This window comes from Choloepus didactylus, chromosome 3 (assembly GCF_015220235.1).
Source record: "Choloepus didactylus isolate mChoDid1 chromosome 3, mChoDid1.pri, whole genome shotgun sequence".
Taxonomy (NCBI): Eukaryota; Metazoa; Chordata; class Mammalia; order Pilosa; family Megalonychidae; genus Choloepus; species Choloepus didactylus.
Window position 1 is genome coordinate 212,330,858 of NC_051309.1, and position 14,190 is coordinate 212,345,047.

Below are 14,190 nucleotides of genomic sequence, written 5' to 3' on the forward strand. Positions count from 1 at the left end.
AGAAGATGACCATTGTAAATAATGGCTACTGGCTGATAGTATGGCAGGCCCCTGTGTTGACTGAGATGACAATGCATCTTCACATTTCTAAGAAACTCACAAGTCTCGCTCTCTTTTCATTTAGAAAGTATAATTAAACCAACGTCTAGAAAACCAATGGCCACTCATTCTGGTTTTCATGCTATGTGTATTCAGTAGGCACAGGATGAAAGCCTGTACAAAGGGGCCTACCTTTTACTATGGTCCCTTTCTTCTTTGTGTCCATACTTATCCACTTAATACTTTCTCCATTGAAATCTGCCCAGAAGACTTTCTGATCCACCAAGTCATAGTCAATAGAGAAGATAATCAGGTTCTTGTCTGTAGTTGCCAGAACATCTTCTTTCAAACTCCTTAATCCGTAGAGGAAAAGATTAAACTGAATCGCAACAAGCAAGACTGGTTCGGTACCTGTCAAATAAGAAATGCTCTCAGCATGGCCTTAAAGGAGTTTGAACTGAGAACCCAGCACTGGCTAAGGAATTGGGGGACAAAGTAGTCCCGGGTCTTCTTATTGCCCGGGCTGTGATTACCGGCTAGACTGTAGCTAGTTAGTTCTTCCCTCAATGTAGTGCTTAGGCTAATAACTAGGTGTGCCAGTTTGAATACATTGTGTCCCCCAAATGCCATTATCTTTGATGTAATCTTGTGTGGGCAGACGTTATCAGTGTTGATTAGATTGTAATTCTTTGAGTGTTTCTTTGGAATGTGCCCCACCCAGCTGTGGGTGATGACTCTGATTGGATAATTTCCATGGAGGTGTTGCTCCGCCCATTCGGGGTGGGTCTAAGTTGAGTCACTGGAGCCATATAAATGAGCTGATGGACAGGGGGATCTCAGTGTAGCTGAGAGTGAGCTTTTGAAGAGGAGCTACAGCCAAGAGGGACACTCTGAAGAATGCACAGGAGCTGCAGATGAGAGACAGTTTGAAGATGGCTGTTGAAAGCAGACTCTTGCTCCAGACAAGCTAAGAGAAGACAAATACCCCAAGTGCAACTGAGAGTGACATTTTTGAGGAACTGCAGCCTAGAGAGGAACGTCCTGGGAGAAAGCCATTTTGAAAACACAACTTTGGAGCAGACACCAGCCACATGCCTTCCCAGCTAACAGAGGTTATCTGGACACCATTGGCCATCCTCCAGTGAAGGTACCCGATTGCTAATGTATTACCTTGGACACTTTATGGCCTTAAGACTGTAACTGTGTAACCAAATAAACCCCCTATTATAAAAGCCAGTCCATTTCTGGTGTTTTGCATTCCAGCAGCATTAGCAAACTAGAACACTAGGGTTTAAAAGTGTTTAGAATAAATGCATGATTAGCTTAAACTGAAAACCACATTTCTAACTGAATATTTGGAGGTAGGTGGGCAGGAAAGAAGCTTTTGCCAGGACTTCAGACACCTGCCCTAACTTCAAGTAAAGCTGGCCCATGGGTACAGCAGCCAGAGTCATCACTTTGTGTTAGAATAAGCCTCTTTGGTAGGGATGATGAGGCTCTAATTTAGTCTGAAGTTTGGGAGATAAAAGGGTGGCTTTGGAAATATGCTAGAATTACTCTCAAAATAGATGAAGCAGGTAGGAGCAATTAAGACCCAAGAAAGGGAGATTTGCACTAGTATTCCTGGAAGATGCAGGAACTTCAGAGCTCATGAGGCAGGGCTTAGATTCTAGTCCCAACTCTAGCATACCTGTGGCTTTACAGGTGTGGCCATCAGGCTCCAGAGAGTAGCCAGGACGGCAGGTGCAGCTGTAGGAGCCCTTGGTGTTAACACAGGTCTGGCTGCAGGGCCGACTGGCCACCTTCTGGCACTCATCCACGTCCTCGCAGATACGGCCACTGCTCTCCAGCTCAAAGCCTTGCTCGCAAGCACACACCTGAAAGGGAGATTGGAAAGCATTAAGACTTTCTGAAAACAGCACAGTATAAAAAAAAAAAGGACTCAGCATTGATAGAAAAAGCACATGGAAACTTCCCACTATGTGGGACCTGACTCCCAGGGGCACAGATCTCCCTGGCAACACAGGATATGACTCCCAGGGATGAATCTGGACCTGGCATCATGGGATTGAGAATATCTTCTTGACCAAAAGGGGGATGCAAGATGAAATGAAATAAAGTTTCAGTGGCTGAGAGATTCCAATTGGAGTCGAGAGGTCACTCTGGTGGACATTCTTATGCACTATATAGATAACCCTCTTAGGTTTTAATGTATTGGAATAACTAGAAGTAAATACCTGAAACTACCAAACTCCAACCCAGTAACCTTGACTCTTGAAGACAATTGTATAACAATGTAGCTTACAAGGGGTGACAGGGTGATTATGAAAACCTTGTGGATCACACTCCCTTTATCCAGTATATTAATGGATGAGTAGAAAAATGGGGACAAAACCTAAATGAAAAATAGGGCAGGATGGGGGTGTGTGATTTAGGTATTCTTTTTTACTTTTATTTTTTATTCTTACTCTGATTCTTTCTGGTGTAAGGAAAATGTTCAAAAATAGATTGGGATGATGAATGCCTAACTATAAGATGGTACTGTGAACAGTTGATTGTACACCATGGATGACTGTAAGGTATGTGAATATATCTCAATAAAACTGAATTTAATTAAAACAAACAAACAAATGAACAAAAAGCACATGGCAAGACATCCTATTTTGGTAACTCAGACTATTCTTCGGACCAACTCCAATTTGAATACAGTCACCTTCTTTGTCTTATCAACTCTTCCCTACACCTCACATCCCGGCCCCACCATGGAACCTGTCTTAGCAAGGGGTCAAGGTTCAGCCCAGGACACTAGGACCCCAGCAGAATCAGTCGGTGAGAAGGCACACAGACTTAACTGAGCTGGTGATCTACCAACAGAGATATAATTCAGACCAGATATCACAAAGCCGTTTTCTTCTACCTGTCCATCAGAATCGAATTCACATTGTTCGGTCAATAATGCTAGACTAGAGCACAGGTGGTCCACAATTTAAGGGCAAGGCATATTCCAAAACTCATTTGGAAGCAAGTACTCAATTCCTGGCAGCTGCAGCATGCAGGGATTGCTTGATTCTTGGAGCAATCCACAAAAACCTTGTGCTTTGCCCTAAGTGTCACCCAGAGCTCACAGGTCAGGGTGAGAAGAACCAGGGTAGCAGGTGCCTGGAGACTGGGTGGGGGGGTTGCAGGAGACACACACAAAAAGCTAAGGAAGGAGCAAGACAGGATGCACCAGGAGCTGGGAAAGGCTCAGGTCCAGGAAGCATGAGCAGATGGCTCTGTTGGCTCTGCCACGTAAGGCTGAGGAGTTAAGGAGTAGTCAGGGCCAACCTGAATGAGAAAGTTGCTCCCTTTTGTCCACTTTATTTCTAAGCTAAGTTCATCAGCTGCAAGAGAACAGTGACTGAACCCACTCACAGGTCCATCCGGAGACTGGTAGCAGGTGTGGGAGCATCGGCCTTGGCTGCAAGTTGACGGTGAACACTTTCCACCTTCATCGGAGCCGTCGGCACAGTCTTCCTTCCCATCGCACACCAGGCTGATGTTGAGGCAGGTATGGGAGCCGCACTGAAACTCATGGCTCTGGCACTCCTGAGGGAGGCCTGGAAAGAATGACTTTCTACTTAGGGTTTTCTAGTCTATCCCCACACATCCCTCCCACAGCAAGTCTTCCCTCATGTATAATTAAGTCCCCTGCATTCTAGTAAAAGAATGGGTCTCAGGCTTGCGAGTATTTGGTTGTTGGGCTAGTTTTCCACTTCAAAGGGCAAGAAGCAGAGGTCTCTTGGAAACAGCCTGCCTTCTGCCCTCGGAGAGAGCCTGCACTTACACCCAGCTTCGTCGCTGCCATCCCTGCAGTCACTCTGCCCGTCACAGAGCCAGAGGTCGGGCACACACTGGTCTCCACTGGCACAGAACCACTGCCTTGAGCCACACAGAAGTTCCTCAAGGCCACACTCCTGGGGAGACAGAGACTCAGTCAGTGCCACCTGCATTTAGAGCCCAGGAAGAGGTTTTCGGAGGAAGAGGAGACCTGGGTTACAAAACAGCTCTCAAGACCCATCCACACAAGACCATACAGAGCCTAAAAACCCAGAAGTGACAGGAATCATGAGACACTCCATCTGTGGTGGGAGATGAGGAGAGGAGTCTCTGGTGATCCAAACCTGGGTGGGAAGTGGGAAGAAATGTCTTATTTTGTCAAACTGACCCATCGGGAAGTCTTAACTGCATTTAAGAAACTTAAGCAAAAGAATCTTCTCTAGAATTCTTCCCATCAATTCTAATTCACAACTCATCAAATTAAGTTTTACAGCATATTTTGCACTTAATGTGATTTGAATACATTAATCTGGCTCTTGGTCTATTAAAGGAAGAGAGGTGGACATCTGTGTACTGGCTACACTTCCAGAATCTTTAGATGCATTCTCAACTCCTCAGGCACTCCAAGGCATATCCTGTACCCATTTTACCAATGAGAAATAAAACACCAGTGAGCAAGTACTTTCTTAAGGTTGCTCCCAAGCAGCTGGAATTCAAGTCCAAGTTGCATCTTCTTCAATGCTGGAGCTTCATCATACTTCATGGTGACACTTAAGTGGAGCTAGTATACAGGGTTCTTAAGTCCCTCAGACCATATCACTGGGTAGGACATTTAAGCCATGGCCATCAAGGTCTAAGACTGTCGAACCTCTTCCCATAATTAATAAAAGCAAAATAAAACAAAAAAACATAAACCCTCTTAAACATTTGACTTTCAGCAGGAGGATTGTTCCAGTTTGCTAAAGCTACCATCATGCAAAATACCAGAAATGGATTGACTTTTACAAAGGGAATTTATTAGGTTACAAATTTACAGTTCTAATGCCATAAAAGTGTCCAAACTAAGGCATCAACAAGAGGATACCTTCACTAAAGAAAGGCTGATAGCGTCTAGATCACCTCTGTCAGCCAGGAAAGCACATGGCTGGCATCTGCTTGTCCTTTGCTCCTAGGCTGTGTTTCAAAATGGCTTTCTCCAAAATGTCTATGGGCTTCTGGTTTTCTCCAAAATGTCTCTGGGCTTCTGTCTCTCTTAGCCTCTCTCAGCTCTCTTCTTGATTCACTGGGGGCATTTCTCTCTAAGTATCTGGGGGTCCTTTCTTAGCTTCTCCAGGGGCAAACTCTGGGTTTCATCTCTTAGCATCTTCAAACGTCCTTCTGTCCACATCTCCAAGCATCTCCAAGCATCAGTGTCTCTGTTGGCTCTTGAGCTCTCTTAAGTACTCCAGTAAACTAATCAAGACCCATCCTGAATGGCTGGAGTCCACACCTCCATGGAAATGATCTAATCAAAAGGTCTCACCTACAGTTGGGTCAGTCACATCTCCATGGAAACAACCTAGTCAAAAGGTTCCACCCTAAATCAAAAGACTAATAAGTCTGCTCCCACAGGATTGCATTAAAAAACACAGCTTTTGTGGGGGCCATATTAGATTCAAACCAGCACAAGGATCTTAACACTTTGGATGCTTTAATGAATTACAAGTAGTGTTCTGTGCAGTAATTGAAGGAGACTGCTCTGTTCTTGGATTTTTGTAGATTTTCTGCTGGGAAGCAAGCTATTAGAAATACACTCCTATTTTTATGAAAGAAGGGAGGACTACCTTTTCATCAGATCCATCTTTGCAGTCTAAGTCATGGTCACATATCCACTCTGCCAATACACATTCTCCACTCTGCGGACACTTCACTTCCCCTGTCGAGCACCGCAGGGGCCTGGGAACAGGGCAGCCTTCTTCATCCGAGTGGTCCAGGCAGTCTCGTTTCCCGTCACAATGCAGAGAAGAAGATATGCATTGGCCATTCTCACATCTAAATTCCAAGGGGCTGCATTTTTCATGAACTGAAAAACAAAGCTTAAGGTAAGAACTCAACTACATGTAGAAGTGATTCAATGGCAAACAAAGTGGTCTGAAGGCTCCCCAGTCTTCTGCTATAACCTTGGAAACCAAGCCCCAGCAGGAAATAGGGCAAGAAGGTTATGTAAGGGGACTGTTGACCAGAAAAGGCCTACGAATGAGCTGATCCCGCAAGACAGAAGCAGGCCTAGAAAATCCTCCTTCTGGCCTGGAGGAGAGAGTGAAGGAATAGGGATGGGAGGAGAGAGCCCTATGAAGCTGGCAGAGTGATGGGACTCTCCTCCAGGAACTTTAATTCATCCATGAAAAGAGAAATTGCCCCATGACATCCAAAATATCCTTCAATTTATGTTCTTGGCCTCAATTTCTACAGATAGATATTGCTTTATTTGGTTTAAGAAAAGGGACAAATCTTAGTCAAAACTATAACTATGTATTAAAAAGTAAAGTATACCTTGGGTTCCTTGTTACTTCCTTTCTTTCCCTCTTTTCTCCTGGTATGAGTCTTAAAAACCTAAGTGAATTCATATCTGCTGGCTATCTGATATCCTCCACTTCCACGTCTATCGTGCTACTGTGGGTACTCTATCCAGCATCCTCTCTTCCCTTCTCCAGTGCTCCAAATTCTCTCTTTTACCCTAATCCCACAAGATGACTAAGGTCTTTGAAACATATTAGAAAGAATAAAAATGAACAGTATCCCATAAAAACAAGGAAAAATCAATGCTACCTACACATGAGATGGCCTGTTACATGAGAAGACCTAGGACCAAATGAAAATCTTCAATGAGGACGATTTCAATTCAACAGGAAATAATACTTTGTCTTGGTGAGGAGCTTGCTAACCTTTAGAAAGCAATCCCATTTAAAATAATCTAAGTCCAATGGGACTTACTACATCCTTGCTCATCTGTTCCGTCAGAACAGTCTGGGTTGCTGTCACACAGCCAACTCTTGGGGATACAGCGGGTCTTGTTGTCACAATGAAGAGCACAGTGTTCAACGGGTTTCCAGCAATCCGACTCGTCCGAGCCATCCAAGCACTGCTGAGCTCCATCACAGTGGTACTTCTCCTCAATGCACTTGTTTCCATCCAGACACTGGAAAACCCCTTAGATGGAAAGAGCAAAAGCTAGTGCCATATAATCAGTCATACAAAAGGTTCATGATTAGGTTAACTCACCATTATGCAGGAGTTAGAGAGGTAGATGGGCTGCATCTTATTTGGATTTGAGTTCTAATAGCTTTGTTGGTCCACAAGCACACTTTACTAAAGTACTCAGCTCAATGAAGTTAGCAAGCTGAACTAGGTTGTTTTAATAATAAGGACTCTATTTCTAGTTACTTTGCTGACTTATTCGAATGAACACTACAAGTCTTTCGTAAATAAACCATTTGGGTCACTTTAGGGCTCAGCCTGTATAAGGACAAATAATGGAAGACTTAAACAGATTTGAGGAAACACAGAGACAGCAGTCAGATTATACAGTCGACTCCTGTTATTTGTGATAGTTAAGTTCTATGAAGTCGCCACCGACACTGGGTTAGTGAACACTGAACCTTTGCACCTTGGGGAAACACAGGGCTAGGTTTCTTGAACCTCTGGTCACCACATTTCATTAAGTTGATCAGTGTGTGATTCTGTTTAAAGACACCTCATTTAATGTATATTGTTGATTCATTAACACTAAATTCATGGCCAATAGCATTATACCTCATACCTGAACAAAGACTATCTAACACATGTATTTCCAAGCAAGGCATCTCACAGACTTCATTCAAGGAGGAACATTAGAGAGCACTTCAGCGCTGAGGGTCATTTTAAGCAGAGAACTCATCAACAAGAAGCACAAGTATGTAAAAAACATGGCACTAGATACACTGTGAAAAGAACCTGTTTACGTATGATAGCCAAATCAAGAAGGCAGAGATTTGCCTTGTTCGACCTCAGCCAGAACGTGTGCTTTATGTGACTCAAATTTTTCACTGCTCTGTGCATGTCTGCAAATGACTACCAAAGCATGGGGAAAATTAAATTGGGAGTTACAAAAAATTTTAGGGAGTAGTGAAAATTGCAAATATGGAATCCTCAAATGAGGATAAACTGAACCTGGTAAAACACTTAAATGTGATAAAATGGACACTCACAGGGGCAATATTCTGAAAAACTTTCAGCTACATTAGTTTATCTGGGGAAAGCAAGAATGATTACAATAAAATAAACACGCCAGCAAATGAGATCACGTACTCCAAGATGAATCTGTATATCTGGCACAAAAGATTGAGAGCAGGAGAGCACGACGGACCTGGTCTGTTACAGAACTGGGAACAGCTCTCCTCATCCGAGCCATCCTGACAGTCCCGCCGGCCATTGCAGAGATGCTCCCGGGAAATGCATTCCTTCCCATCCCGACAGGGAACAGAGGATCGGGTGCAGAGCAGAGGCGGGGGTGCAGGAGAAGTAGGCAGCGCGGGAGGGGTCGTTGCAGCTGCTCCTGCAACCTCAGGATCTAGAACCAACAGTTGCTTCAGCTGTTGTCAGTCATTAGGGATGTGCTTCCACTGTCCCCTCCTCAAGAAAACCACAGCATGTCCGAGCAGCTACATTTTTCTACTTCACAGGAAGAAAAAGCGAAGGGGCTGGACCCTAGATCCTTTCATTAAATGTGATACGTTTATTAGCCCATAATCTAACAGCTTTGATTTTGGGAAATTTTTTTCTCCCTTCAGTTCTATTAACGTTAACCTTAATTTTAGTTCGTAACTGAAGTTGTATTTCAGTCTGAAAAAAGGAAAAATAAGTCTCTGAAGGCAGGATGCCTCCTGACTTGTTCTGCTATAGCACCCTCTGGTCTAAGACAGGGTCTAGCACAAAGTGGGCATCTGTAGGATGGGATGGAAGGGCCATGCTGCAGAAGTGTATGAATTAGCACTCATCTGCAACTACTGCAGCAACCTAACAGATCTGCGGGCACGATAATCAAAATTGAGTTTGTTACTTAACCACTTATCAGCATACTTTGCCACCTAAGAAATATGTCTTTATACCTAATGCTTCTTAACTCTTAAGATTGGATTAAAGCAACCACTGAATCGGAAAGTAAGGCAGTTGAGACAGGTCAGGGAGATGGGAGCCCCCCGTGGCCTGGGCATGTAGAATAAGGAACAGTCTGTCCCTTTTTGCTTCTGTTTCTCCTGGGCACTCCCAGCCTTCTGCTGTAAAAGCTCCCTGAACCTGAGATACATGATTTTCTTTTTTCTGCCTCAAGAGCCATGGTCAGGTTTTTGGGGGCTCTGTGCCAAAGGTTTACACACAAAGAAGAAAGTGGATTAAGCCAGATGGTTGTGACTTTAGCAGGAGGAAGAGCAGTGTCTTTTCCAGCACCCACAGCTTCTCAAAGTTTCCTCTGCAAGGTGTTATTTGCCCTAAATGGGGTTCCTTGGTGAAATCAGTTTGGGGAACTGCTTTAGGTCAAATTAAATGGATTTCTCTACTGCCCGGCTAAGAACTTTTAATATGCTATTGTACATTTTGATTCCTAAAAGGGGCTATGGTGTGCAAACACTTTAAAGAACACTTTTTGGATACAGAACACTTTACAGAAAAGCTCAGGGATCTGTGCCCCTTAGATTCCTTGGGAAATGCAGTAGATTCTTAAATTTCCAGAACACAGGCTTGTTAGGGAAAGGGCAGCCTGCTAACTCATGGGTTGGGGCAACCATCAAAACAACTATAAGGACATCCAGCCTTTTATCCTAGAAAAACACACTGAGATGCTTCAGGTGACGCAGATCTCAAAGAACAATCTGACAGAGAAAGACTTGCCTGGAACCTCCTGGTTCTCCGTCAAGATGATCACCTTCCCTAAATAAGGCTCTTTTAACATGAAGAAGGGCTCCAGCCTCCTCCTGCTCCACAATACGAGAGCTGTTTTGTTTGCTGTCACCAGGTAGGGTTCATAGGCAGCGACGATCCCAGCACTCCAGGTCTTGTTCAAAGTGTATGATCTGTTTTTTAGGAGACTCAGACCGTGCAGCCCTAAGGAAGAGCCAAGTTCTTACAAGCTGATACAGAACAAGTAACCTGTGACAGAGGGGGCAGGGGTACCACTCTACCCGTGTTCAATGACACACAACTGAAATAAGTGCATATTTTTCCTACCGAGTTTTACAGGTTTCAGATTTCTATTTAAAGATGATCCAAAGAAGGGTTTAAATCTCCAGGAAAGCAAGGGGCTTAGGCCTGACATGTGGGAACATCAGATGTGACTTTACTCTCTTCGTTGTATGCTAAAAACACCTGAATGTCGGCAGGCAGCTGCCAGGCCTCCAGGATGGCTCCTGAGGTAGGAGGAATATCAGGTACAGCTATGAAGCAATAATGCATACCTGTTATCAGATTATAAATGCAGCCCCTGCCCTTCATATGCAATGGAAGTTTGGTTCTGTTTCTCCTACTTGTAGAAGGAGAAATATATTCTACACACTACAGAGAGCCATTAATGTAATTTCTGAAGTTTGATCTTTTGAATCATAAATCTAGACTTATCGATAAAAACTGAGGGTGAGGTAAGTGATTTGTCTAAGCTTTAACTACGAAAATCAGAATTTCAGATCTAAGAATGACTGGAACCATTATATTAAAAACCAGGTTCCATGTTCGGGGCTCACACATCCTCTCGAGCTTCTTTCAACTGCACTGGTTGCTTGGTGCTTACCTAACCCTTTGGTCCAGAGGATGCTAGATGAGCCTAGGTCCAAGGCCACCTGCGTGTCAGCTGACCAGGTGCCTCTCCAGACTTCCTGTCGGTCTTTGCCATCAAGGGCCATGCTTTGCAAGTGTTCACCACTTTCTACCCAGTAGAGCACCCTTTTGGGCCAATCTAGAAGAAGGTGCAGTATAACACTGCCTGTGCTATACAGGGTATGGGTGTCTGGGCCAGAAACTCTGGTCTTCAGAATGGCAGTGCGGTCACAGGGCAGCCAGTACAGGGTCCCGGTTGATATGTCCACATTGGCTGAGCAGACTGCAAGGAGAAGCAGCTCCCATTAGAAAGCACATTCAAACATGTCCATGTATTGTCTTGAGCTTTGGATCAAGGAGGGAAGGGAGAACGTGGGGGGATGCAAAGGCCGGTCTCCACCAAGCCTAAATGCCTCATTGCTTAGGAGAGAAGGCTGTCTCCTCCTGCCTGCTCTGGTTCTGGCATGTGGACATATGAGCTAATCTGATCCTTACAACCACCTGGCACACAGCCATTAACCACCTTCTATGGGTTAAATACCTATGAGGCAAGGCTGGGATGTGAATGCAGGTATGCAGTTTCCGATTCACATTCCTTCTTCCAACCAGTTTAAGGATGCCATCAATTCATCACATTTCTGAAATTACTATAGGAAAGTGGAGACTGTGCTAAAGGGACCCACAGCAGTGCTATGGAAAGTCATAGGTACAGTGGATGGACAGTGAGATCCACACCTAGAAAGCACAGTTATGACAGGATCCAAGTATATTAAGGCCATGAATGCCAGTTCTCTAGATGGGAACAACTGAGTTAGGTACTAACCTACAAAGCACTCCCCCTACTCCCTTCCCACCCACAATAACTAGTTGCGCAACTGGGTCTAAGCTAGCTAGCTAGCCAATCTGAAATGCAGTCCAACAGAGGGTAAGAGTTGTAGCATGCTTGCAAGCCAGACTGCCTCATTTGAATCCCTTTTCCATAATAAGGTGTCAGTTGATTTCCGTGCATCGGCTTCCTCAAAGGTAAGATAGGCTATTGCTTCTATCATAGAGCTGTCATGAGAACTAGAGTTAATATATGAGAAAAGCTCAGATTAGTGTCTGGTATTTTACAGTGAAGTGCTGGAGTAAGCAGGCTTGCACAAGCTCACAACAGCCAATTGTTCAATTCAGGAATTCTGTAATCTGGTTGCTCAGCACAGTCATTAATAAAAACTAAACCATATAAACAAATACATTTTTTAAAAAAACTAAGGTAATAAATACTCAACTCATCACTTCTTTGTTATTTTTCCTACATCTCACTATTATCTATGCTCTTGGTTATTTATGTCAATTGTATTTATATGGTGGAAATACCATGTACTGGGCATCTTTCCCCAACAATCCCACGTTGAAATCTGCCCATCCTGGGATTATTTACACCAAGAAAATAAGCAGGCATTACAAATCAGGGCTTGAGTCATTCTGTGGATTGTCTAGACCAGGTAATGGCAAACACTGACCCTTGAGCCAAATCCAGCCTGTTTCCTATTTTTGTTAATAAAGTTTTATTGAAACAGAACCATGCCCATTCATTCACATTACTGTGTAGGTTTGCTTTCATGTTATAATTGTAGAGTGCCAAGAAAGCCTAAAATATTTACTACCTGACCCTTTACAGAAAAAAAATATGTGCCAACCCCTGGCCTAGGTTAAGACAGTGACTGATAAAAAGTTCCCAATTTAAAACTTGTTAATAATGCAGATTAAACATAAGTGTGTCATGTCTACAGTCACTACATTTTAAAAACAACAAAAAACTGAAGAAATATTTTTCTATCCAGTTCAGCAAAGTTCATTAATGTTATTGATGAACCAAAACCAACAAGTCTTTGTGTCATCGCTTTCTTCTCACTGTGTATGGAAAAAAAAGTGTTACATAATGTTGACATCAGGACTATACTCACTCATCAATGATGTCAGCAGCTTCTTTGCCCAATAGATAGTGATCAAGCATTTATTCATCATTGAGTATCATTCAATCTTGCTTAAACTGGAACTATGGATAGGCTACTGATCCAAGAATCCAGAATTAAAAAAGCATTCCATGAAAGCAAATTGGTTATATGGGATTTACAATAAAGAAGACTGTGTAGTTTATTATTTGTATACTGTGTACTTTACATCCTTTATATAAGTAAACTATTAAAACTCTTGTAGGTATAGATACTCCCACATTTTTCCTAGAGAATCGGTTATTGAACTTTTGCCAGCACACCACTGGGTTTGTATGCAGTAAGAACTCAAACAGCAACTACCAGGGAAGTTGACACACAGGAAAAGCATAGAAGTTGGGTAGGGGTGGAAGCCAGTGTAGGCAGGGCCCAATGTGTGTGTTCTTCCTATTTACTGGAGGTAAACGTGGGAGTGGTTATTTACTATTCTCAAGTTTTCACATGGCGGAACTGCCATAGACTTACACACCTCAATTCTCCTTACTTCCTTTCAAACATTCCTGCCCAGGGAAAGACAAGTGATTTAATATGGGCAATTGAATAATAGTCCAGCTGCTCTCTCCCTTTTTTTGGGCTCTGCCACCTGCAGAGAACTTGGGCTCTCCTTTGCTCAAAGCCACCTGGGGTTAGATTTAACATGGGCTCTGAGCAGTTTTAAGGATGAAAGGACAGTCACCATGGTCACAAAACGTTCTTTGAGGGATGCTACACAGGAGCTTAAGGAAATGCACTCTTCATTTCTAAAACAGAATTTTGCAGCCCTCTCATTTTGGACTAAGAATTTCTCCTGTATTTTCCAGCCTCGAATTTCAGTATGAGGATAAGATGAACATACCCAAAAGCAAGCAACATTGACATCAGTATACTTGCATATAAGGATAAGTTGAAAGAGCATGCTCATGGGTGGAAGGGGGCCCTGCCATCTGTAACAGGCCTGGATGTCACGGGTGAAGTTAATTCCTACCCATAAAAAGCCTGCTTGCATTTGTCAACCTTTTTATCCACCTACCATGAGGACTTAATCTTCAACATTAGTGCCAGATCAGAAGAAAGTCAGTCCCTTACAAATCCTTGATATAATGACTCTAAGGGATAAACCAATTAGCCAAGATTAGCTAGCTGGAGGAAGGTGGCATTTTAATTAAATGGGAAGAAATTCACAAACAAGGGTTCCCTAGGCAGCCACCGCATCACAAGGTCACTGCCCTATTTCGGATCTCCTGAAAGTTTCCACATCAAGTGTTGGAACCTCCTCTGTGCCAGGCAATGCACTTCTCCACAGGACAAGGGGAGAGAACTCTGCCTCTGAAGGATGTCTCAGGAACATGTATTTAAGTCCCGGACTTCCGGCCATAAGTACCCAGGGCACAAACATCCAGAAATGATTACTGGCTCATGAGCTCAAGTCTCTGTTCTCCTTTATGAAATGGATGTTTGCATTTAGACTGAGTACAGAGAACTTGAGGGTAAGCTGTGGCATTTGGACATGTGGGAAGAGAGAGAAAGTATATAT

The 14,190-nt window shown here is 43.4% G+C and overlaps 1 protein-coding gene across 1 annotated transcript in view; it reads right to left on the reverse strand.

Moving 5' to 3' along the window:
* LOC119528971 (prolow-density lipoprotein receptor-related protein 1-like) overlaps positions 1 to 14,190 on the reverse strand; it is a 49,364-nt gene that overhangs the window by 16,717 nt on the left and 18,457 nt on the right. The window contains exons 14-22 of the mRNA XM_037829126.1: positions 10,655 to 10,963; positions 9,770 to 9,975; positions 8,243 to 8,438; positions 6,832 to 7,047; positions 5,682 to 5,920; positions 3,866 to 3,995; positions 3,454 to 3,638; positions 1,730 to 1,916; positions 232 to 450 (exon numbers count right to left, since the gene is read on the reverse strand). Of these exons, the coding sequence (XP_037685054.1) occupies positions 232 to 450; positions 1,730 to 1,916; positions 3,454 to 3,638; positions 3,866 to 3,995; positions 5,682 to 5,920; positions 6,832 to 7,047; positions 8,243 to 8,438; positions 9,770 to 9,975; positions 10,655 to 10,963 (1,887 nt within the window). The remainder of the gene's footprint in view (positions 1 to 231; positions 451 to 1,729; positions 1,917 to 3,453; positions 3,639 to 3,865; positions 3,996 to 5,681; positions 5,921 to 6,831; positions 7,048 to 8,242; positions 8,439 to 9,769; positions 9,976 to 10,654; positions 10,964 to 14,190) is intronic.